General features: G+C 47.3%; 2 protein-coding genes across 12 annotated transcripts in view; one reads left to right on the top strand and one right to left on the bottom strand.

The window, feature by feature from the left end:
- Positions 1–205: 205 nt before the first annotated feature.
- Positions 206–4,700, bottom strand: CCDC177 (coiled-coil domain containing 177). Its single transcript, XM_010711573.4, has one exon. It carries the CDS (start codon positions 4,698–4,700, stop codon positions 2,808–2,810), a length of 1,893 nt encoding a protein of 630 aa, XP_010709875.2. The 3' UTR covers positions 206–2,807.
- Positions 4,599–25,959, top strand: part of SUSD6 (sushi domain containing 6) — an 84,637-nt gene continuing 63,276 nt past the window's right edge. For 2 of the 11 annotated variants that reach the window (XM_010711526.3, XM_085224944.1), the window contains exons 1-2: positions 10,832–10,976; positions 16,293–16,377. The gene's annotated coding sequence lies outside the window, so the exon portion shown is untranslated. Of the gene's footprint in view, positions 4,732–10,726; positions 11,013–11,141; positions 11,280–12,919; positions 12,964–16,292; positions 16,378–25,959 lie in introns of those variants that run through there. The other 9 variants (XM_019615640.2, XM_085224946.1, XM_085224951.1 and 6 more) reach the window with 8 other exon arrangements.

Raw genomic sequence — 25,959 nt, 5'->3', positions numbered from 1 at the left:
AATTTCAATTTCCATGGAAATCCAGCAGTAAAACTTCTCAAATAAACAGAAACATTAGCAGACCCAGGAAATACCCCTTGACTCTACTCAACTAGCTGACTTCATTTCTCATGTCACAACTTTAAACAGCTATAAACTCCATTGATTTTCACAAGCTCTGTACTGGAATATCTACAGAAATGAAAAAAGTCCATACACAAATCTGTGTCTTTTGAAAAAAAATATTTTTTTTCAAAGATTGCACATTCAAAACTCAAGCTGCACACTGCGCAGAATAGGAACAGTAGTTAGCCAATCCAATTACCATCATGGAGGTGTGCTTTGATTAGTTTGGCTGTAGCCCCAAGCTGTCAAACTCAGTCAGCAGCAAGACACGGACTTGAGGTGTAATTACAGTCAGTGGCCGAAGCGCCTCTCCTGGGCTGTAAAAATTTTCTTGATCTGCACTGGAAATGTAACGTCAGATGGTACAATTCAGTGTTAAGGGAAAAAATGACAGCGGCTGTGTCTACTCATCTGCCCATCACGTTACACACTGCAGTACAAACAATACATAAACATGGCTGTGGTACAGCAGGACAGCAGGATTGCTTTCTCTTTTCAAATCACTTGTAGTTTCAAGGAGGAGAGTGAAGTGCCAGGCTCCTAGCTGGAAACAGTAGCACCGTTCTCCTTCCCGCAGTTGTGCATTTTTTAGGTTTTGGTGTTACCTGACCATTTTCACCAATGGATGTGCTTTTTTTTCTAGTAACGCCTCAAACAAACAAATAAATAAATCAGTACTTTGTGCTTTGTTAGCATCTTTCATCCAAAGCCCTGCAAGTGCTTTGCTAAGCCATGTGTTACTATTTCCTGTGAGCCACATCAATCCCAAGAGTCCGATTCTGCTTCCTTTTATAGCAATAGGAGCAGGGTCAGCCCGCAAGGGTTGCCTGATGTTACAAATCAAGCCAACAACTGAGCTAGCATAACTCAGGTGTCCCGCTTCTTGCTTTTTGTGCCACCTGGCCCCACAGCACCAATCACTCTGTGATTCAAAGAGAGCAAGTTTCATCAGATTACTTCATTTCCAGCACTTCTTTTACTTCATTTCCAGCACTTCTTTTACAATGTCTCCAGCCCTGCAGGGTACCAGTGTGCTTGGTCTACTGCTGTTGTTGTTATTCATTTTAATACTTTCTTTAGAACCTTCTGAGAGGTAAGTGATCCATGCATGTGACACTGCATGCCTGTGTCACCTTCTTCTGGTTTCCTCTTTCCCTGTGTTGTACGTCAGAGACATCTGCAAGGAAATGAGAACCTGACTCTTCTTGCTGCTTCTCTCCTTGCTCCAGGTTTGACAGATATCACCACAGCAACCCAGCACAGTCACGGATGGTGGAGCACAGTGCTGGCGCTGCCTGGAGCCAGAAAAAAAAACAACAGAAAGTGCCTGGTTTGGATGCAGGTTTGTAACTTCAATCTGGCAGAGAGTAAACCTGGAGAACTGGAACAGAACACTGACTTGAATGCTGTCCACAGGGTGTAGGTAGGCTTTCACATTTCCAGTGCATTCATATCAAAAGGCCTTGTTTCCCTCAAAATGGTATTGAGTTAGTTGTAAAAAATGCAGTGATCCTCACCTAAGAGAATCTGTAACATACCTTATTTTGTGCATCTACTCTTTCTTGTGCCCTAAAATAATAATGCAACTGATAGCACCAGTGGACAGACAAAAGCAGCCCTACTTAGCAGACAACAATAAGAGCTGGGTGACAGTCTCACTGCAAGCAACTCATGCAGTCAGTAGTTTGGAAGAGATCTCTGGTGTATGCCTCGTCCAGCCTCTCTCAGGCTGAGCTGGAGAAGGTTGCTCAGGTCTTGTCAAACATGAATATTCCCAGCATGGATATTCCTAAGCCCCTTTATGCAATCTATTCACAGATTTCCATTTGCACATTTGCAACAAGGGCCAGCTTCCACAGGCTTGTTAATCTTTGTATCTTAATGTACAAATGTTTGGATGACTGTCAGCTTGTGAATTGCCCACAGATTCTTTCCTCCTTTCTCTCCTCTGAAAGAAGAAACTCTACAGACCTTTGAAAGAGACATTTGGAAAGGAGGGGAAGGATGCTGGGGAGAGGCTGCAAACAGCAGAAGTGAAACTGCGGAGTTTGTGAGCACTTTTAACAACTTCTACCCAGCTCAGATTGTAATGCCTGCTTATATGGTGTTGTGAAGCCTTGACCCACACTTTCTTTCCTCGATGTTTGATATCAGCAGTGAATGAGACGCACCCGGGGGCACATGGACTTCTCCAGGAGAGCATCTTCATCTTTCTGAGTGTGCAGCAGCTTTGAAAATGCAATCCTGTATCTTAAACCACACTGAATGTCACTCAAACCAAAACCAGCTGGTTTGGTTTGGGTTCTTTGTCAACAGGCTCTAAGAGTAGCCCATAGTCTCTATTGTCTGTTTTTCCAACAAAAAATAGTGCCGCTGTAGTCAGCTCCAGTTTAGACAATCAATTGGTAACTCACAAGTATCACGCAAAGTTCTTCTGCAGCCCTCTGTGCTTGTGGGGTGGAGGATGCAAAAGCTTGCTTCCCCTCCGTAAAGATGACTGAGGTCAGTCCTTAAAACACATCCAGAACAAAAACAAGTTTTAAAAAGTATGTGAAATAGCTGCCACATTTTTGTGCGGTACCCTGCTCCCCCAAAATAATAAATTAGGGTAGTTAGTTTTATTTTTTTAAATATTGTTAATGGAGAGGAGCTTTCTGATGCATTATGAGGGACAACTGATAACGTATCCCCAGCAGGACCTTTCATTTCTTATCCAGGCTGGCATGCAGCTCTGCTTCAAAGGCCATCTTGTCAAAGGTGCGTGTGTTGGTCTCCTCCCGTACCTTTTCCCGGACATGGAAGGATGCCCGAGCTACAGACCTGGCATTTTCTAAGACGGTCTTCTTCTCCTTGAAGATCTGCTCGCTCCTCTCCAGTTTCCTCTCGATAGAAAGGAGAATCTCCCTGCGCCGTAAGTCCTCGTACTGTTCCACCTTTTGCTTATTCATCTTCTGCACCTTCTCCTTCTCCAGACGGCTCAAGACCAACCTGCGGGCTTTTTCCTGGACCACCTCTTCAGCCACCTGGGCAGCATGCTGGAGTTTCCTCTCTGTCTCTTTAGCCAGGGCCTCCAAGTGCTCCTTCTGCTCTCTTTCCTTCTTCTCTGCTGCCAGTTTGGCTCTCTGGATCTGCATGTCCTCCCGCCTGGCCTTCTCCCTCAGCTCCTGGTTCCTCTTCTCTACTAGCTGCTCGTAGTTCTCCTGAGCCTTGGACAAACTCATCTCCAGGGAGGCCTTCAGCATTTCCTTCTCTTCTGCCTCTTGCTTGGCCAGTTCCTTGAGCAAAGTCTCGTGTTTCAGCTTCTCTGCTTGGTTGAGCTGCTTCCTCTCCTTCTGCAGCCGCACCTCCTTCCTCTGCCTCTTCTGCGCGGCTGTGGACAGCTTCTCCTGCAGGAGTTGTTCCTCTCGCTCCCGCTGCTCCTTCTTGCTGTCCTCCTTCGCCTTCAGATTGTGCTCTTGATGGAGCTTCTTCTGCTTGTCCTCCTGGATGGCTCTTTCCAGCTTCTCCCTCCGCAGCCGCTCCTGCTTCTCCGCCTGCTCCCGCCACCTCTCCTCACATACCTGCCGCTGCTTCTGCTTCAGCAGGGCAACCTCCTGCTGCTCCTGGCTCAGCTTTCCCCGCCGCTTCTCCACCTGGCTCTCCCACATGCGCTGGCCCTGCAGGAGGGCCTTCTGCTTCTCCTTCTCCTCCTGCTCCTTCCGCTGCTCCGCCAGGCGCCGCTGGCTGTCCCACTGCAGATGGGCCGCCTGCCGCTGCTCCCGCAGGAGGCTGGCCTCCTGGTGCTTGGCGATCATCAGCGCCGCGATCTTCTTGTCCCTCTCGGGCACCTCCGAGAGGCCCTTCTTCCTCTTGACCTCCCTGACGATCCTCTCCACCCTCTGGGCGGTCTGCGGTGAGTGGCTGAGGTCACCCAGGCTGAAGCTGCGCCCCAGCAGGGAGCCGTCTGCCACCCGGCCCCGGCCGCGCCCCTTGCCCCCCAGCCCCCGCAGGCTCTCCCCGCTGTATGAGGACGACGCTCCCGACTCCGAGGAAGTCTTGCCCCAGCTGCCCTCCCGACGCTTCTGCAGCGAGTCCAGGGAGTGGCTCTTGGCCTTGGCACCCCCTGACGCCCCAGCCTTCCCCACGGGACGGGGCGCAGCGGCGGTGGCGGCAGCCCGCGGGGCGAGGCGGGCGGCGGGCGAGGGAGGCAGGCTGCCGAGCGGAGCGAGGATGCGCCGCTTCTCCTCGCGGATAATCCTCTCCCGCTCCTCGCGGCACTGCTGCAGCTTGCGGCGGCGCTCCCGCTCGTAGGCCTCGTAGAGGCCGGTGGCCACCCGCATGGAGCGCCCGGGAGCCTCGCGCAGCAGCTCGCCCAGCGCCCGCGGCAGCAGCTCCACCGGCCGCACGGCGCAGCGGGCGCAGGCCTCCAGGGAGCGGGGGCTGGTCAGCACGTACCGGCTGCCCTCCGCCGCCGCGCAGTCAAAGTTGTACAGGTCCAGGTGCAGCAGCGGGGACTGCTCCCCGGGTCGGGACGTCTCCCCCGGCGTCGCCGCCGCTGCCGCCCCGCCGGGTGCGGGGCAGGGCTGCGCGGGGGGTTCTGCTGGGGGCTCCACCATGCTTGGGCCTGCGAGGAGAGAGCGGTGGCGGGTGAGCCTGCGGTCCCCTTTGTCCCTCCGGCACGGTGCTACGGATGGATGGAGCAGCCGAGCAGGGGCGGGGGTTCGGTGCCCGGGGAGCTTTGGTGAGATGGGATTGGTGTGCACGGGGCTGCTGGTAGCGGTGGTGTTTTGCGACCATCCGTGGGGGTGTCTGGAGCGTACAGGCTGGGGACGCGGGGGTCTCTGGGGCGCGGGTGAGAGGGCAGCCCCACACCCACCCCTCCGATGCTCCCGTGCGCGGGGGGTACGTGGCTGCGGGTCGGGGCGCTGGGGCTGCCGCCCGGGCTGCAGACAGGGGAGTTCGTTTGGGCGGGACGGGGGTATTCGGGCTGCGAGCGAGGATGCTCGGAGCGCGGGGGCTGAACCGCGGCAGTGCGTTTGCGGCGGGAGTATTTGGGGTGAGGGGTATTTGGGGCGGGGGTGCTCGGGCCGCGAACGGGAGGCGCGGGGGCGCGTCCGAGCCGCAGGCGGCACTTACCGGGCGGGCGCGGCGGGCAGCCCCGCGCTTTGTCTCGGAGGCGGCAGCCGCGAGGATCAGGTGGCCGGAGGCGGCGGCGGCTCCTCCATGGCACCCGCGGGGCGGCGGCGGGCACGGCGGCCGCCCGCAGGCTGCGTGGCCCCGCGCCGCCCGCCGCAGCCCCGCCGCAGCCCCGCCGAGCCGCGCTCCCGAGCGGGGGCGGGCGGAGGCGGGCGCGGGGGACCCGCCCCGAAGCCCCCGCGCCGGGGCAGGGCCGGGCGGCGCCGCTGCCGCGCCAGGCGGCTGTCCCGCCGGCCCCGTGTCCTTCTCGCAGTAAGACGTGCTTTCTGAGTCGTGCCCCCTATTTTGCGCAGTGCCCGCGCTCAGAGAAGCCCATCCGTGTTTACGGTCGATATGAGAGAGTTGCAAGGAGAAAGGATGCTAGCCCAGTTTTGCAGATGGCAAACAGCCGCAGGGAGATGGAGGTGGCCTGCCTGGGGCCGCTGGGAATCTGTGTCAGAACGGCACGGCGCTCAAATTTCAGCACAAAGCACTTTACAGCTATGCACTTCTGTTCCCCTTAGTGCTAATGCAAGCTACCGCTTGCTGCAGGGATATGTCAGAACTGAGAAGGAGGGAACTGGAGCAGTGCAGTACAGCTTCCCAGGTACCCTCTTGGAACAGGCTGGCTGCAGTTACTGCGGTAGATTCAGAATTTCTGTAGGCATCCACAGCTCAACAGCCACGGTGGGACTGAAAATGCCTTGCTCTAGAAATATCATTCAGCACAGGGGGCATCGCTACTGGTTGTGAAGTTCAGAGCATCTGTGCCACACAGTGGAACAACTCTGTTTTTGTCAGGCAGAGGAGAACAGTAGCGAACGCTTGTTAGGCTCTGCATTGTGACTTAAGTGCTTTTCAACAGTTTATCATGTAGACGGTATAGATGCAGCTTAATCTGCTTTGTTTCAATGAGGAAGGACAAGGCAGTCATCAAAGAACTTCGAGGATGATCCAGGACAATGACAGAGAGTGAGAGAAAGACCCAGGAAAGGCCTAGGGAGTCCCTGGGAGAAGCTAGAAAGCTGCAGGTTGGTGCTTGTTTCATTTAGTATGAGAAAAGACTTTGAATCCATGACATCCTCCACGTTGATGGATGCACACAGTGAGGATGCATTGAGTGGGCAAACTGCACCGATGAACTGTATTGACTTATCTAATCTAATTCATTCATCATCATCATAGTCTGTAGGGGGTGGTTATAAAGCTTGGTAATTAGTTATGTGAACATCCTCGGGTCAGTGAGCAGCTTTCTTCTGTCGGAAGAGCCTGGCTCACTGCTGAAGGTGCTGACCATGAACAGGAGTTGCAGCACAGCAGTTGTCAAGCCACTGCTGTACTCTTTGTGGAAACTTATTAGCTGGTTAGTGTGCGTGCCCAGTGAGGCATGGGTTTCCTAGGGCTTTTGGCAGGTTGCTATTTCAGCTTGGAACGGGGCTGTAGCTGGACCTTGACTTTTTAGGTTTCTGTGTGGATCTTTAGGACTCCCATAAGCAGCCACCCAAATGCTTCCAAATGGGAAGGGGGCTTGTCAAACAGCTTGAGAAGTAGCTGGATATGACTTTTGGATGCATATGCTATCAAAACACTGAAGTCATATCCCCATCTCATCAAGACTAAGGGAAACTTGGGATGGGGCAAGAGGTGCCCTCTGGAGAAGCCAAAGAGGTTCACTGCTAATGTGTCATTTTCCCCCACACCAGTTTAAACCCTAATTCTCTTTTGGTTGGAAATGAGAGAAATCTATACACGTATGCTGAGCAGTACTATAGGGTTACCCTCCTCCTTTGATAAACAGTTTCCTTGTTTGCATCTCTGATAATGATAGCAAGAGGTGCAGGACAGTGGAAAATCATGCCTACAGATTATGGAGATGGAAATATTTGTTTCAAGTCAGTAAGTTCTTCTGTATGCTCTCTGCTCACATGTATTAATTAATCCTTCCCAGTCTGGTTCTAGAACTGCCTGTACCTGGGTTTTCCCCCAGTCTGCTTGGGAGAGCAGTTTTGCAACTTATGAAAGCCCTTTGATAAAATGTTATTAGTTAACTTTCTGCTTCAGTTTTTCTTTACTATTTTATCTTCTCTCAAAAGTAATTTGCCTTTTTTGGCTAGACAGTTCTCTCCTGCTTGAGCTTATGCCTTGCAAATGTTTGTAAACCGTTTCCAAATTCCCTCAGAGCCAAGGAAAACATATCCTCATTGTAAACCAATTGCCTGTGGTTGCACAAGCAGCTATCACCCTCCTTCTGAACTCGTTCCAGAGCGTCAGTCCTCCCGTGGCTGCTGCTGCTGCTGCTGGGCTGAGCCGGGGCTTCTGCCGAGCGTTTGCCTCCATGTGTCCCGGCATAGGGGGGCTGTGCATGCAGCCCTGGTGCCTGTGCACTGCCTTCCTTCTCTCTTGCATCTCCCTTTCTACAGTTGGCTAGCTCTTCTAACGAGGTTTTGGCTTTGACTTTAACAATTTGACTTTCTAGGACTGTTTCTTCCTCCACCACGGGAATGTTAGCTGGTGAATTATTTCCTCCTTGCTAAATAGCAACAAGCAAAAGTTTTCCAGGTTGACTCCTGTCTCCATCTGTTTTGCAATTTCTGCGTTCTCTTTCTTATGCTGTTTACACTGTTGCTGGGAGGACCCTGACCTAACGGTTGTGAGCCACACGTCTCTTCCCTGCCAGGGGCAGCCCCCGCACCACTCGCAGGCACACCAGAGCCTCACAACACAGCCTTTCCCTGTCAGTGGGAAGCTTGATGAACCATTTTAAGACTTTCATGAGGCACTGAGTGTAAGGCCTAATGCTGAACATAAAGTCCTATGGGACCTTCTGTAGCCAGGCCTGAAATCCAACACGCCGCAGTGCTGGTGTGATATCCTGACAAAAGCCAAAATCCTTCTCTGGGATACTTCAGTCTTGGCGCCTTTTATCCTTTCCTGTGCTCGACGTCTTGTTCTGTTGCTTCCTGCTTCTTGCTTTCTTCCTGCACAAGCTGCCTGCCTGTGAGATGCAGGCGATGCCTTCCTCCTCCCATGAGTGGCCGGCCCTTTTCTGCAGCCCCTGCCAGGCTTTTGCAAACAAACTGCCTGACCGCTCATAGCCCAGAGGCTCTGCTGTCCCTCAGCCATTTCACTGAGTCTCTGGAGAAATGGAGCCTCTTGTGGGCAGATGCACAGAACATGCACACAGAGAAGAGATAGGACATGAGGAGGTAGCTGGAAACAGGGACATATGGTGGGAGACAATGCAGAGCCAGATCCAGAAGCAAAAGATTTGGCAGCCACTGGGGACAGACTTGCACTGCAAATACAATGTCCTTCCCTCTAATGTAAAGCTGAAGTCTAAGGGTAACATGTGAGCTGTGCTGATGGCGAGCTGTTATTAGCATTCATCTTGTTGGTAATGCCGCAGTGTGTGCTGGCTGGTGCCTCTTCTCTGATCAAGGAAGCACCTTAATGAGCATCGTACTGCTTCTTTCCTGGGGATGTGCCGAGCAGCTGTCTACTTGGCTCTGTGCACATTTGGCACACTTGCAGCAGTCTTTGTATTCGGGTACAATCTATGCAGCTACCAGAGTAGTCTGAGAAAATATGGAAGACTGGCAGATAGAATTTTGAAAATGAAGGAAAAAGCCCCTTCAATATGTATTTCCATGGAAACAAGTATAGCTGTGAGAGTAAGTTGTATTTGTTTTTGAGGATGTTCCATTGCCAGCAGCTGTTTTTGAAGAAATTAGAATATTGGCATGCTTTGGACCAAACCAAATCAGAGATGATGTTGATGCTGACCCTCAGGCACACAGTTGTCCTAGTCAGGCTCAGCTTGTAGTAGGCAGCTCAGGCTCATAGGAGCGTTATGGGGCCCTTGAACACGGTGAATCATGGAGGACTACCCCCAGGGTCACAAAGCAAACCGAGGTTGTGGTAAACAAATACATAAATCTTTCAGAAATCAGTGTGAGGATGTTGAAAGGTCTGTGTTATGTGAGAGCTCAGAGTATGCCTTTGGAATGGTCTGAGCAGACTTCATAAGCTAGTATTGCAAACTGCATCTCCATGAGCTAATGTCCATACAGAAATGCAGTGGTTTGCTTTTCTCATCAAAGTAAAATCAAACTTTTCTGTAGAATTTAATTATTTTCAGTGTTCAAACAAAATCCAGCTTGGACAGACCTCACTGTACCATGTGTAGCAATATCCTCACTGTTAAAAGGGCTGTCTGGCAGTTGGGTTTGGGCAGGGAATGCCTTTGTGATAGCAGTTTTCAGCCCTATCTCAAGAGTTTTCTGATCCCTGATAGGGGCCCAAACCACCACTGGATCCCCATTATTTTTAATATCAGTAGCAAGCATTGACCCATAATCATCTCCAGTGAGCAAGTGCTACTGAATGTAAAATCAACAGCAATAACACATGCTAACTCTGGTTACATTTTCAAGCCAAAACTGAAATTCAGTTATGTTCCATCCATTTAATTGAAAACCGTTGGTTTTGAGCGAATGATCAGTCTTCCATGCTGTTTCAGCTTTCAAGCTGTGCAATTTATTGTAGCACCGCCTGGAAGTTACTATGTGAAACTACTGAAGAATAGTGAGATTGCTGGTGACGTTCTTCAAGGGGAGCAAAATGCAAAGTGTAACCAAAGATTAAGACTGGAGATTTAAAAATACTTCAGTTTTAATTAATCTGAGGCGTTGATGAGCCCAATACTAAGGGCTTCTTTCTCTTCCTGTAGGATTTCTACCCTGACCGTGGCATATTGGTGTTGTATTTTCAGAGGAACTACATCAATATTCCATCCTTTTTCCTCTGTCAGAAGCCTCATCAAAACGTAGTTTTCTGGGGTATAGAATTTAATGCCCTACTCTCAGTATGAGCCAATTGTGCATTCCTAGATCGCCTATAGTGCTGCGCCAAGGAGCTTGGAGGCAGAAAGAAGAGATTCTCTGCTTGCTGCTGCTCCCATCCAGGAGCCAAGGGCAGAGAGAGGGGTCAGGAGCTGGGAGCCGGCCCCTCCCTTGCTTTGTTAGCTGGACAGCCATGTGTTCAGCAGGTTGCACTCAGCCTGAAGGACGTAAAGCACGGCCTGAGGGGAAAGGCAAAGTATTAAGCTTGTGAAAGAAAAATACCACGCAGCCACATTGCACACCCAGCAATGCAGTAATCCAAGGTGGAGCTGCCCCTGCTGTTTTCACACCGGTTAACAAGACCCTGAGCTACTAAGATCGCCTTGACTACATCCAAAATCACACCGAGGGGTAAACTTCATCAAGAATACTTCTTAATTACACAGTAAAGCCTGCAGTTTCTCTGCTTACACGTTTGTTTTTTATTTTCTCCCTGTGCAGCCGCCAGGGGGCGGTGGCGGCCCGGGCGGGGTCGGCCCGAGGCTGAGCTGCGAGCGGGCTGTAGCATGGCGATGAGGATGGGGTGGATAAGGGAGCGCTGCCCCTTTAAGGCTCGCGCGTCGCGCTCCAGGCTCCGCCCCGCGCGCCGCCGCGCGGGGCGGGGCCTGGAGCGCGGCGCGCGGGCTGTTGGGGGCGGGCAAGACGGCGGCGCCGGCCGGGGCGCGAGGCCGCCGACCTTCAGCCCCGCGCTGCCGCACCGTGCCCGCACCCCGCCGCCCCTCTGGCCGGTGAGCAGCCGAAAGGAGAAGGAAGGCGGGAAGCGGAGGGCGGGGTGTGGGAGGCGCACCCGGGCGGGAGAAGCGACGGGAGGAAGAGGTGAAAAAGTGCGGTGGTGCGTCGGGTCTGTCGGCGGTGGGTTCGCGTAAATACTGTAGTTGGCGAGGTTTGCGTCGTGCGTGAGCCGATCGCGGTGCGGGAGGCGGAGGAGGGTGGGAGGGTGCCGGAGTTGTGCCGGCGGTGTGCGGGAGCTCTGCGGGTCGGGGAAGGAGGGCACCGTCTGCCCGCCCGCCTCTCCCCGTGCCTTTGTGCGTGTTCCCGTCGGCGCTGTTATGTAATGGTGCTGCTCCTGGCAGCGGCACGCATTGCCACTGCGAGCCCGGAGCTTTCTGGAGCTGCTCGGTGAGAACAATGGGAGCAAAAGTTCCTCGGAGGCGGCTGCGAGCTCCGCGATTCCTACTGCGCCTTCGGAACGCCTTTGCTGTGTGCCCTGCCTTCAGCTTGTCTCTCTGTTCTGCTGGGCTGCAGATACCGGGCAGCAGCCTGCCGCCTGCGCCGTGCCTCACAGCCGGCAGCACGCTGCCTCTCTCCTGCAGTAATAACGATTTTTTGTGCTTTTTTACCCTTGTTGTTCTGTCTCTTTTTTCCCCCTCTGTGCAGGAGCGGCGATAGGCAGCAGAGATAATGGGCGGAGGGGACTCTCCCGTCCCGCATCTCCAGTTAGAACTTGTCTGCGTACATCAAAGAGAGGCGAAATGCCTCAGCACAGGGCGGTTTGCATATTAAACGCCGATGCCGTGAGGATCGGTGCTTTTGTGGCTGTGGTTTATCGCTGATTTCATTCCTCACCTCCCCCTCAGGTGTCTTATCGTAAATCTCTGCCCGGCTGCCACCTCTTCCTTATGTGCCACGGTGTGTCTGTCCCTTTATTTCAGCGCAGGGTTCTGTCGTCGACTGCTGATGTGGCATCTGTCTTTTTGTGACTTCTGATAACGAGGAAAACTTTGAGAAGAACATAAACTTCTCTCCTGTTTGGAGATTCATCTGCCCTTCACGATCCGTTTGTCCTGTTATGTAAATGGGTGTTTTGCAGACGGCCAGGAGACAGAGTGCTGCTGACAGTAGGAAGGCTTGTTTCTGTAAAGGGGAGCCTTTACATGGCTGGAGGAGCTGTTGCCTCACCTAGCAAACTTGGTAAAATCTAAGGGGTTTCTCGTTGCTGCGTGCTGTTGGAGCATTGCATCTCCTTGTAGAGCAAAGTAGCACATGATAAGGAAGTTATAACCTCATCTTAAAAGCCGCTGTGAAAATCCAGCTGCCCTCGTGTTGCTGCTTTCAAAGGTTTTTTCATATGCAGATGTTTTGGTGAGGTCTGGGAAAGCACTGATCCGGAGACTGACACTTCCCAGCCGTTGTTCTACGGTTTTGCACTTTCTCGGCAGCAGAGGCTCTGGTTCTGTCACCTCTCTGCTTATCATGCAAATTGGCCACCTGTGGTCTATGAGGAGTGCGGGATATCCTCGGGTCTCCCACTTCGCTGAGTCTCTGCAGTTTGCAGTTAGTTACCGGCAGAGTTTACGTTTAGTGCAGCGGTGAAGGTGGGCTGACAAGGCTGCTCGAGCTGGCAGGAGCTGCTGGAGAGCCAGCCAGCAGTGCTTACTGCTGCTGCAGTGGCTCTGACAGGATTAGCTCTGTCTTCTGATCACGCTTGTTTTCAGCTATTCTGTTCCTGCCTGGAGAACGGCCTTGCAGTGAGAGCAATCTGCAGCAGTCTTAACCTCAGCTGTGCAACCTTATGTGCAGACTTGGGTTTCTGTGTCTGGGGCTGTTCCTGTTACATCACTTCTCCTTCTTATCAGTGTGCTTGTTCATGCTGTGCCTACCCACTTCCTTGCCACCCGAACACATCTCTCACTTGTTCTGCTTTTGTGAGAAAACAGATGTGAGCTGCTGGTGTTTGTCAGGTCAGTAGAGTCTGACATATGTGCCCAGAACCTGGGTCTTTTTTTCCCTCCTATCTTCCTTTGTATTTGTTCTTGCTGATCTGCATTCCTCCCAGAGAAGCCCGCAAGCGTCTGCATGACAGGTCAGTTGCGTGCAAGCATTCCCCAGCATTCCTCCTGCTTTCCCCTGCATTCCACTTGGCACTGGGTCTCCCTCAGCCCCTGCAGACTGCTGGAGCTGACTGACCTCAGCGGGGGGCTGAGCTGGGCGCAAGGGAGCCTTCTGTGGCAGGGCTGGGCCTGCTCTGCTTGACAGAGGGGCTGGGAGCAGCAGAGGTTCCCTTCTGCCTTGGGAGTAGGTAAATAGAAGCACACAGGCATCTCTGAGAACAGGAAAAGGGAAGCCCTATCCCATCTGTAGCAAAGATGTTTGCTCATAATGTGGTATTGGTTACAGCAGATTTCTCTTGCCAGAAGTACAGTAGTTCGTAATTACGTTTATCCAACCATCATGACAAGCATCACATCTTTCAAAATGCCGTCAGTGTGTGTTTGATCTCAGTTTTGAAGCGGTGTTGGGTACAAATGGAATTGCTTCAGATGTAACGATTTGATCCCCAACGCAGGAATTTAGGAACAGATGAAGTGCTCTCTGTATTTCAGAACCCCTGTTGTTGACCAGGCTTTGCCTTTCTGTAGTTATGCAGACCGGATCTTCTTTCATTCTGCAAGCAGGCTTGTTTGCTGAGCAGTTGCAAAAATTGATTTTAAACTTAACCAGTGAAAATGCTTTTTATAAATTCTAGGAAGTGAGCTTTTGTATGCAGCAAGAAATATTTGCGCCCAACATTGGTTTGCTGTTTGTTTTGGTACAGAGCAATGGAAACCAGTGTTCTCTCACAGGAAGCTCAGTGTTCTCATCCGGCTAGCTCTGGGCAGCTTGCAAGCAGGATGTTTGCAAAATGAAAATAGTGAGGGTAAGAGGATGTTTCTGATGGTAATGCACCATAATGCACTCTTTGGGAACTTGCAGCTTCCAGGCTGACCCATGCACTCGTTTTTCTTTTGAAGGTTCCCAAAGACCAGTGCAACCTGGTCTATTGTTTGCTTTCTAGCTTATTTTAAACCTGTGATACTTGTGTGTGGTAATTGCAGACTACTGAGGAGCTTCAGGACCAGAAGTTAGAGGTGCAGAACTCTTCCCCTTGGCTCCAGCTGCCCCTTCCCCCACCTCATGGCTCTCTCTGCTGGAGTGTTGACCAATGGGCAAGCTCTGGAAGTGGAACATGCAATGGGAACCTTCTCCACAGCAAAAAGGATCAATGTGTCTCACATCATTCTGGTGATTCCCTAGGGGAAACTGCTATCCTGGCAATCAGCCCACTCAGCCTTAAATTCACTCTCCTGTAGCAAGCAAGCATTAACTGGAAAGGAAGTTTGTCCCTTTCTATAACCTTTAGGCAAGGTAAATGCAGCTTTTGGAGTTGGTAGAGCACAGTAAAGGGCAGAGGAGAGCACTGCATCGTATTTATGCTGTGAACCAGAAAGGCTTTCAGTCCAGCAATGTAAACTTGCTTGTTATGAGAATGGCTTTCCCTTGAACCTGCTAAGCTGAGATGTGCCCCATTTAACCTCCTCCTTGGAAGAGAACCGGTATTAAAATTCTGTGTCTCTGTCCTTAGCGTATGCTTAAAAAATCCGGAACCATTTTGAAAACTTTAACACTGTTCATGCTTTCTCTGAACTCATTTTTCTGTCAGTTTGTAGATAAACATTTCTGTGGTTTACTGCTGCTCCTGGTTGTCCCTTGCGTTGCTTTAATGGGGTTTTATAATAGAGTGAGTTAAAAGTGAAGCTGTCTCTGAGCAAACCCAAGTTTGAATCTTGTACAGGAGCAAAGAAAATTTCAAATAAAATTGCATTAGGGCTGTAAGAGAGCGTAAGTTTTAACAGGGAAATTCGGTTGATAGTTTTCTTTTATAGCATTTTATTTCTGTGTGAGAGGTTGTGAGAGTTATGTTCTTATGCTATACAAAAATACAGACCTTTAGTAGATAAATGTGTACCTTGGTTCTGGTTTTTAGCAGTAGTTGCTAAAGCAGCTTGTTCTGAAAGGGGCTGTAACTTGTATTTATAGTTCTAAATGTATAGATTAGAGAAACACTGGAACGTCCTTGACCCATTTAACGTTGCTGTGGGTTTGTTTGTTTTCACTTAGTAAATAATTTCTAAAATTCTTAAGCAATACTGAGGCAGCCTGCTCTAATGCAGTTATATTTGTAGGATCTGCCAGAATCTCCTTTGGGTGTTGGAGACCATTTGTGCAGATTGCTCTCGTAAGGCATTTTGTTAGACCTAGTTAGGTGCTCTGATGTTAATTACAACTCCTTTAAGAGCTGCTTGATCCTGAAATGCCGTAAACTGTTTCTGTGATGTGCAACAAAAATATACTGGAGACTCATCACAGGATTTGTGAGCGGAGACTATAAAACCTTGCATACAACTCTGCTAATAGAGACCCACCAAAGGCTTCTTTGTAGGTATGGGTAGCAGAACTGAACAGTCAGGGATGTGTGTTGTGATAAACATGTGGCTATTTGAGTAAGAGACAAAAGAAGCCCGCTGGGTTTGCTTCTCATTTCGCTAGCTGTGGGAACCTCATCTCAAGTCTGCTTCTGGTTTTGCTGTATGACTGTCTTGAGGGACTTGCATATTCTGAGAGTCAGAATGTCGACGTGTCATTAGGTACTGAAATGTGGTGTTATTTAAATGTTTAACAGCAAGACCTTTAAGTGGGCAAGCCAGAAATTCCCTCTTCTGCACAGCTGTTACTTTCTTTTTGATACTTCGCTTGCTCAGTTCTGTTAGTTGCTGTGCTTTCCAACCGAGGTGGAGAAAGTTACGTGGTGACCTTACTAATAGCCTCCTTTTCAAGTCTTTGAATAATATCTAGTATTAATGCTAAAATAAAAGGATGGGGGGATAAGAATATAAAATACACCCCTGTTTTTCCACTGCAAAGAAGTAAATATTCTTTCTCCTATGCTTGCTAGGGAAGTGTGCAAGATTTACAGCCCCTAGCTTTTTTTTACCTGTATAAATGTGTGTGTGTATTGGATAGCTGGAATTAATGCAGTTCTAGTTTGCATATCTTGAATAACTTCTCAGAAGTTTGTCTCAAAAAAATCAGAAAGCTTGATTTCTAGTGAGAATCTTCTGTGGTAATTCTCTGCTATGTTTGAAACTGAGAGCTTTTCTATTTCTATGCTTGAGATTTCTAAATGGAGTGCATGAGGGTAGTTCTGAACATTCTTTGTCTCAAACCCAGGTATGAATTCAGCAGGTAATGCATGTATCTGAAGCATATCTGTATGCCCGTGTTCTAAAAACATAATGGAACGTTTTCTCCCCTCAGCATAGTGGCTCATTTATGTGATAATGCCCTTATCTTTTTTTTTTTTGTGCATTCTAGGTGTGCAAATCTACCTACCACCACTGAATCATCACTTCTATTGTACTAACAACGACTGTTGTATGCTAGCTTCTGCCAACACCAGGTAAGATGAAAGCTAAGCTGGTTACTTTTATTTCTTTGCTTTTTAGATGTGTGTGTTTTGTCCATATACCAGAGATTTTTCTCCAGACTTGTCAGAATGTGCTGCCTTCCATATTTTTCTGCTGTAATGAGACGTCCACGTGCTGCTAGTGTTGGTTCTTCTTTTGAAATGTATTCTAAAATATTTTATTAAAATTTTATAACTGTGCTTCCTCCTTTCTCCTGATACCTCCGACTTTTTTATGGTGCTTATGTACCACAGGATGTTTTTCTTTTGTGTTCTTCATGCCATTACCACTTCTTGGCTTTGTTACAGAAACTGTTGAACTCTTTTGCCTTCTAGAGTTAACCTTGCATGATAAGCCACCTGTACAATTCGATCTTTTTCAAAGAACAGAAAATGCGTTCTGCTTGTGGTTGTTTTTTTTCTCTTGTTTTCCCCATATCTGCTCCCAGAGAAGCTAGAACAGAATTGGTGCTAAGACAGTGCCAGGCTCTGTCTTTCAAATAATTAAACATCAAGCTGCTTTTTGGACCTTGCTCCACCTCCCCTCTCCCCTCTCGCCCCCCACACTCTCTCTTAGAGATGAGATGTAGATTGAGCAGGGATGGAGGAATATCCCTCTAATGCTTTCAACAAGGTTATTACTCGGTGCTCTCGGGGAGCCCTGCTGCTGACGGAACTAATGTGAGCCTTTGTTCTGATGCTAATCAGAACAGGGATAATTCCTCCGTCTGCCACCTCTTTCTTCCTTCAGCTCCCCTGGCAGTGATGAGGCATTAAGTGCTGTGCTGCCCTGCTGGCCTTGCTTCCTGCAACTGCCAGCTTGAGTGCAAAGAGGTGAGTTCTAAGGGTTCTCACTGGGAGTGTCGTCTAAATTGTTTGAGATTTTTTTTTTGGGTGCACATGAGCAGTGTTTCTGTGCTTTAGTTAAATAGGTTTCTTGATGGATGTGCGTGCATCTTTGTTTTTCATATCTAAGTGAGAAAATGACTTCATTGGAGCAAGATATATTGGATTTGATCATAGTGGCATCTTGTGCTACATGTTGGGATGTGTAACTGAAAAAATGCAAGTAGGCACATACATGCAACTTGAAGTATTTTTCTTTCTGTCTCTTTCCTCTTTTATTGGCAGAGCAAACAAATATTTTTAAACATCTTTAAACTGATGAACTTTTAATTATGAGTCCAAGGAGCTCTAAATTTTCCTAGGGGGAATGTATGTGCAAATCATATATTGCTTTATTTTACTCCAATTGCCTCCTCTCCATCTAAAGATGAGCTGTTTAGCGGTGGAGGAGATTTTGAAGCCTAAGCACAGAGCAAAATACATTTTTATGTGTAATATAACACAAAAAAATTGTCTGCTACAACCATACCTTTTTGCTACCTTCTGTTTGCAGCAAAGGGTGGGAAATGGTGGTGCAGATCCTGAACGGGTCTGATGGGAGAGGTTAGACAGAGGTGTTAGAAAATGTCTTGCAACTCAAGAAGGAAGGGTTGAATTGTACTGATGTGGCCTCTTCAGCCTTTCCGAGGCAATACAGAGCTGAGGGGAAGCTCATCCTAGAGCTTATAAAAGCAGATCTCCTAGCTGAGACTCAGTTTGTGATAGCAGGTTCCCTGGGGATAGTTGGTGACAATCCTCAGTGGATAATCTGGCCTGAGTCTGGCTGAGCTGCCCTTCTGATGAATTTGTAAGGGGGTTTGCAGTCTTTCATTAGAGACTGTTTTCTCTGCAGGGTGGTTTGAGACCCTCTTTAGTGTCAGTGTGTAACAGTGGGACAGGAAGGATTTAAACAGGCTAAAGAGCTTCCCCAGAAGATGGAAAGTGAGTGCATCTGCTCAGCTCATGGCAGCATGTCAGCTCAATGTTCTCATAGCATTCATTTTGATGGAGGGGTTTTATTTCCAATGCAGGCTTGGAAAGGCCTGAAATGACAATATAAAAATCTGCTCTCTTTTCAAAATGCATAATTTTTGGCTATATAGGTATAATGTCCAGATAAGTTGAACTAAAGAAAAAAAAGTGCGTGAAAAGAGGAGGAGAAAGAGGGGGCTTCATCAGGTGCACCTCGGAGGAAACTGATGTAAGGTGTTTGGTGCAGGAGTCCAAAGCCCAGACTTACCTTTTGTTAGTGCCTGTATGCAGGTAAGGAGCCCATGTGACTCTGAAGCGAGCCTGCATTGAAGCATTTGCTGCAGGAAGCACCAAACAGGAACTTTTCTGAGGTTGATTCTATTGGCCATCTCCAGAAGATGCATCACTGATAAAAGAAGTATGAGGTGTTTTGTATGGGCAAAATAATGGCAAGGCGTAACTGCCTTTGCTTGGCACTATTCATGTATCAGTTGTTCAGTCCCAGAAAATGCTTATTTTCAGGGTGGTGAGTGTGTTGTTATGTCCTGAAAATAAAAAGGCATATGTGTGATTGGCTTTTATTTTTATTTTTTAATATTCTCAGTTAGCTTATGCATGGCATAGCCTGCAAACGAGTGCCCTGTACTTAGGGTTTTTCGTGTTCTATCACTTTTCAGCATTCTGTTCATCTCCTATGGTATGAATCAATTATCCTATGATGGTGTGGGTGTAGGGGTGTGCGAGTGGGACAGGGAGAGGGAACTTGATTGAAGAAGCCGCAGTACAGAAAACAGAATTCCTCTTCTGTTATTTTTATCTCAAGAAGTGGGAACAGAAGGAGGATTGCAGAAGTGTTTCTGAACACATCCTGCTCAGTTTCCCGTGAGGCCTTGAGTGCTCTCTGTGAAGACTGCATTTTTATTCTGTTTCCCTTTTGCTATGCTAGTTTGCACCACAGGCAGCCTCATGCCCAAGTGCATGTAATAGCAGTGTCTGCTCTGGTGTGGGCTGGTGCTCACGTGCATCTCTTCATATCTACCTGGGTTTCTACTTTGTTTGGTTTCTGGTGTTGCTCTTTGTTTCTCTCTTCTTGGTTAGCATTTCTTTTTCAAGCAGTATTCTCTAGCATGAAAATCCAAGAACGTATGTCATCATTGATACTAAAAGTAAAGGGAGAAGGCAGAATATTCAGAATTGATCTGCTTTTCTTCCTAGGTATTTTCTTTCTGTTCCACTTCATTTTCCTGTTTAATTACTTACTAATTGGGAGCTTGGATTCTAAATGTATTTTTTTCCCTTCAGTATACTTTTTTTTTATTTTTTAATTTACAATAATTTGAAGACCAGCTAGCCCTTGTGACTCTCCAGGTTGCTCTTCCTTAGAGAGGTATGAAGGCAGGCTTTTGCAGCCACTACAGCCTGGGTACAGTAACGCTGTTTCACTCAAACCGTGAGGTGACAATTGCATTTTCCCACCCCCTCCCATGCCCCTCAATGTTCTATGGAGCGGACTTTTGGTTTTAGTTTTTCATCTGTATTTATCCCTTGCTGAGAAGCTAGAGTTCTTAATTAGCATAGCTTAATCATTAACTAACACATTGCAGAAGGCACTCTGACGTTGTGTATGATAAACAGCTTGCTGTGTATAAGGCTGGGGCCTTCCCCAGCCTGTTTCCTGTGGCTGATGCCCCTCAGCTTGTTGTTTTAACAGCCAGTTGCATTCCTTGCTAGAACTTAGGATCTGGGGAGGGCTTGGGTCAAAGCAGGCAATGATCAAGTACCTCAGCTCGCCTCTGAGCAGCGGGCTGGAACCCAGCACTGCCTGACAGTGGTGTTTCCCCTCACACTGGAGAAAGGGAATTGAGCTCCTGGCAGCGTGTTCCTTAGGATGAGCTGCGATGAGGAGACCTGGCTTCACACGAGATGCATTAGGTTGGCTTGCTTCTCTTTTACAAGTGTAGGCTCTTCACGTGAAAGTGGAGGTGAGCCTGGTGGAATGGGTGTTATCAATGTCCTTGTTGTGTCTGTTCAAATCAATTACCAATATATACCAATAGCTGGTCTGCCATTCATTTCACTTGTCCAAATCCTCTCTTTTCTGCCTTTTCAATGAAAAGGTCATGATTCTAGTTCAGCAAATCTGTCGTAAGAGTCAAAAGAAGAAACAAACAGTTGTTTTAAGCATCATACCTATTGATATGTAACTTATAGAGAGAGCTTTCTGGGACAAGAACTTACCTCTTTGTTGGCAGAGTTGCAGTTTTATGGCAGTGAGAATCTGGGAAAAACTCATCAATTTGAAATACTCATCTCAAAAGCAGCTGGCTGTGGAAACTTGTAGTAAGTCTCCTGTTTCAAAGGTATGTCACCTGAAATCTGTTAGTGTCTCTTGTCTTGTTTAAATGAATCCCTGGATTCTTCAGAAAAACTGATAATTTTTTTTTGAGCTAAAACCAGGCTGCCCTGCATAAAGTCTTCAGTAGAACAGGAAGATGGGAAAGAAAATATGTATACACATAAAACTTCTGAAAGAATCTGAACACTGAAGTTATAAGAAATAGAAGTTTTTGAGCCACTGAATGTTGAACAGTTGGCACTTGCATTCTTCTGGACTCTGTCAGCCTGGGTGCAAAGATGATCTAGGCTGCCTCTTGTAAGTTTCCGTTGCCTTTTTGTTGTGTACACCTGTGCCCTGTCCTTTGTACCATTTCCAACAGTGCACTAGTGCATTTTTATGAAATTCTGCATGTACTGCAGCCTTTCCAAATGTGATTCCACAGTCAAGCCTTACTGAAGATATACTTTCTGTGAGGTACTTGCTGACAAGCAATCATATTTGCTAAAGCAAGCTGGTATTGTATAGTCCTCCTGCATTGTACATTTGATTGCAGCATAACCAATTCCTGCTCTTTCATGTGTATGTTTATTTGTTTGTTTGTTAAATAGCTGGCATAATAAGTAGACTCCTAGTACTTATAGAGAAGAGATACAGAATTCCTCTGTGGAGCAATACTTTGAGCAGTTGTGCTATTCAGTTTAGGCAGTGTAACACGGTGCCTTAACAAGGATATGTGCAAATCCTGAATTCTACGCAGCTGTAGCTGGGTGCTTTGTAGCTCCTCAAAGGAGTTTGAAACATTACTTTATTCACTTTCAGAACTTCATGCTATGTGCTCATTTTGTTTAATGCCCACAGGTGGTGGATTTTATAGAATAGTGCAGCTTCTTTTTTTTTTTGTCCTCCAAGACACAAAGAACAATATTAAGTTTAAAATTAAATTCTATATGGATTGTTTTTTTTTTTTTTTTCCTCTAGGACTCATTATTATCTTAGTCTTTCTCATCTTTGAGTTCTTCCCTATGTCTTCTTTGGGTACAAAGCCACAATTGTTTTATGTGACGATGGTAGAATTTGCTGTAAGTATAGAAGGCAGCCTGTTTTTCAAGTTGAGTCAATGTTTTTTTGGAGAAGGGTGAGGCTGAAGAACAGCTGATAAGTTATTTCAAGCAGCCTTTTTGAAGCTGGCTTAACTCATTAATTATACTGGGATGAGCACATTAATTCAGTACTCTATTTCACATTTACACTGTGAGGGTGATTGTTCTTATTCTCTCTGTATGTGATGTTTGAAAGACTACTGTGGAAATGCTCTCCCCTTTACAAGGAAGGGAAGTAAGAATATTGCAAATAGAGTACATGGTAAGAATTCTCAGCAGTGTGTGATGCTTTGCCTGCAACTTGGGGATTGGATGCTGAGTACTTCAGATACAGTGTCTATGAAAACAGAAGCAGTCTCTGCCTCCAGAGCTGTCTTCACGTGCTTCCAAGTGAAAAATAAAACAAAGGAAGGTTAGGAAATTTGCTTAGTATAGAAGGCATTAATGGAAACTTCATACAGTGCTATGAATGTTGTATAGTTGTTGCCTGAGCTTCTCTGTGTGCTTCCTGCCTAGCGAAGCCTGTGGCATCCTCAGGAAATAGAGCAGCATGCTGCATGAACTCATATTGATGTTGTGTACCATAGATCAGTTTCCCGAGCTGTGTGTCTGTACATTACTGAAATGTAATCTGCAGTGTGCTAGGTGTCACTCTCAGGTGGGACCACAAATCACAGTTGAAGGTCAATAGTGTGTGGTGAAGGAAGGTGGGGTGAAAAAAATAACACAGAAAAATGTAATTAATTAAAACTAGCCTGTTTCTTCTGTGTGAAGCTACTTTTGGGAAGATGATGGTCTTGAGTGCCTTTGGGAAGACAAAACTCTCAACAATCTCCTGATGCCCAGGAGGGAACTGTCAGCAAAGGTGATGTTGCTTAGCTGCCTGGAGAGGAGGAATGGCTTTGGCTGTGAAAACCATGAATAATAAAAGTTGGGCCTCTGGAGGTCCAACTTCCTGTGCAGAGCAAGCACTCAGATTCTGGTGATGTGATTGTGAGGTGAGAATCTGAGTGTCTTCCATAATGGTATTAATTGTGTGTAATAGGTGAGTGTCCCTCATGAGGCCTTCCCCCAGGAGAAACAGAGTTCTTAACCAGTGAAATATTGCTGCTACTGACCAGGGAGCAACAGGAGGCTCTGAAGAAGATTGCAAAGGTTTCGCTGTTCAGTGTCGTGTTTTAGGTGATATTCAGCTGGCTGCTACTGTCTGGGCTTTTGAGGTTTTAAAAGGTTATGTGCATTCTTTTCCCTGGTATTTCTGTGGAGAAAGCATTGCTGTGGTGAGCCTTACACTTGGATTACTTGGCTGTTGTTTTGTTTTGTTTTTTTAATAGGTAACCCTCTGTAACGTAGGATAAGCTTCTCTGAAGTCCTCTGGAATGAGAGCTAAATTACAGATGCTGAAAGTTAATTGCATAAAAATTGCACGTGGATTTACTTCTACAATTAATGGCTATTTCCAGTGTAATAGGGTGTAATGTGTGGCAGCTGCATGCCTTGTACTGTGGTGTGCGATTTCATTATATTGTGTTTTTTCCACTGTTTGGCTGCAAGGTTGCCAAGTTTTCAGCTGTCTGTGTAGGGCTGTGCCAGCCACCCCTGACACACCGAGTGACGTGTGGGGAGGCTGTGACCTTGTATGCGTGGGTGGCTGTGGGAGGGTGGGACGGAGCCAGACTCAAGAATACAGGGCTGCTACCTGACCTGGAAAGGAAAACTAAGCTACTTTGTGGTAGTAGGCGTTAAATAAACCACTGTATTTATCTGGGATGAAAAACATGCAGTGACAGCTATATCACAGAGCAAGATTTGCATGAATCTCTGGGAAAAGGTGAATTTGAACATCTCTTCCCATATAGCTCTGAGCGAGACTTCGCCTGCTTTTGCAACAAATGGAATGACTTCCTCTTCAGACTTCGTCAGACTGGAGAGCTCAAACCCTTGGTGCTCAGAAAACAAACTAAAATGCTGTCACTCTGGGATTTTTGAATGCCTAGAAGGCAGTAACTACTTCAAGGTAAATGATACTACCTGGGAAGTCCTACCGGTATCTGAAAAATTGCTTTACATCTATTCATATAAGATTACAAAAATTCGGAACATAAATGATTCTTTCTCCTTTTAGTAGATCGCGGCATGCCTGTTGTCGTAGATATAGTCCTTTTGATACCCTGCAGAATAGATCTGCTTCTCCCAGGGCTGTAGCCTTTGGCTGTCCTTCTCTTTTTCATCTCTAGTCTGCATGCGGTGATAAGAAACTAAGCAGTAAGGAGTCAGATGAGTTCAGACCATGACAGAGCAGCTTGGGGGCATCTCTAATGCCTAAAGCTCCTTTTAATTTACAAGTGAAAAAAATACCCTTTTATTATTGTATATATGACAAATATGAGGACGAAAGTCAGACTTTCTGAGGCATAACTTAATGGCTTTTAAGCAAGAAGGGATAGTGCCTCTCCTCCCTTGGTAATGAAATTTAATATTGAAACTGCAGGGCTGAGAGCAGACTTCAGAAGAGAACGTGTGAAAGCTGACTACTGTCCTGTAAGGTACTAGCCTCTCCCTCTCAGCCTCCTTTACCCTTTGCGGAGGGCAGGTGCCATATGCAGTCATTTTGACCACTGCACTCTTGTGTGCATGCATTGGTGTCACTCACACAACTGCTGGTGTGCTCTGGCCTTCCTTTGTTCTCAGGGTTTTGCTTCTTTGTGCCCTAGCATGCAGTGGGAACACTGTATGAAGCTATAGATTCAGGTAATACTAAAATGCATAGGACATCCCAAGTTCCACCTGGTAAAAAATGAACAAACAAACAGAAAACCCCAAAGCCCCAAATTTTGTTTTTTTCCATAAAATCCTCCTTTTCTGAAAAGAGTAGCAAGGTTGCTGTGGTTTTGATCACAGTTAGCCACAAGCAGAGTTAATGATACTAGGCAGGAAAGAGACTGTAGAAGTGTTTATTATAGAAATCTATATTTAACCTCTCCCAGCGGCTTTTGACTTGCTTAAAGCTGTGCTATGGCCCATTGTGATTTCCAAGGCTATTGATTTCTGCACCCCTCCTACCCATCCCACCCCCCAAGTTTGGAAATGCATTTAATTCTTTGATGGTTTTGCTGACAATAGGTGTTCCTTTTGACGTGGAAGAAACCTAGATTGTGGATCTTGCTCAAAATCGATTGTGGGTGGCTTCTGATGGCATGGAAAATCTTATATAAGGATCATTTAACACAGACCTCCCGTGTTGCTGAAGGCCTTAAAGTCAGAAGCCTGCATTCTGTTTTCAGGTTCCCTAGGAGTTTGCTGCATCGCAGGAGTACACTGCTTCCGTTGCCCTCCAATGCAGCATGTACCCTTTTTTAACAGGGTCACCGGTAAAAGAAATGGGGGGGGAGGCAAACAGTGCAAGAAAACAACTATGATATGAAAGCATCATCAAAAGCTGGGTTTTTTATAAGCATAAGATTGAAGTTTCTGGTCCTAAGATGAGACTGATACCAACCTCTAAGTAAATATTTAACTTGGCAAAAGCTAAAATTCAGATATTAGATTCCTTTTCCCTCGTGCATTTTCTGGCAGCGAGGCTGTTAATCAGACAGTTGCTGTCTGTGTCTCCGCTCTGCTGCATTGCTTTCCGCTTACTGCTTGTAGGGGATCTGAAACAGCCTTGCAGCCTTGGCGGCGGACTTGAGTCCGTATGAGAGCTCAGCACCGAGAACGTGGGGCTATCTAAGCAAGTACTTGGCTCTGCTGTAGGCACTTGTTAGTTGCTCTTTTTGTAGGAGTGCTCACTGCTGGGTTTCTTGCCCAGGTTCTCTTCCATGGACAGAGCCTAACACACAGTGGTATGTATTGCTCGGAGCGGCACAGGATTCACACTGAGACACTGGGATGTGTTGTGACCTGGATGAGTCTGGGAGCTAATGCTGGCACTTGTTAATCTGGCCTGTCATTTTCCATTTTATTTACTTCTGGCATTCAGTTGTCAGAGCAGGCTTTTATGTGCTGTTCTTTGTGGCTTAGGCTGCTCAGCGCTGCTGCAAAATCCTTCTAATCCTTTTTTGCCATCCGTCTCTTGCAGTGAAAACTCAATTGACAAAGTGATGACTTGAATTTCAGAGAGCAAGTGAGGATTCGGGTTTAGAAAGAATAAAGAAGCAACAAATATGGCAAGGTCTAATTGGGACAAGGAACTCTTCCAGTAGCTGAATTAGCTTGTGTGCTGTTGAGGGACTTTACCAGTACCTCCAGGCTTGCCTGCTGGCCGAAGGCTTTCACAGTCAT

This window comes from Meleagris gallopavo, chromosome 5 (assembly GCF_905368555.1).
Source record: "Meleagris gallopavo chromosome 5, MGAL_WU_HG_1.1, whole genome shotgun sequence".
NCBI classification, from domain to species: Eukaryota; Metazoa; Chordata; class Aves; order Galliformes; family Phasianidae; genus Meleagris; species Meleagris gallopavo.
This window is presented reverse-complemented; position numbering and strand designations above follow the sequence as displayed.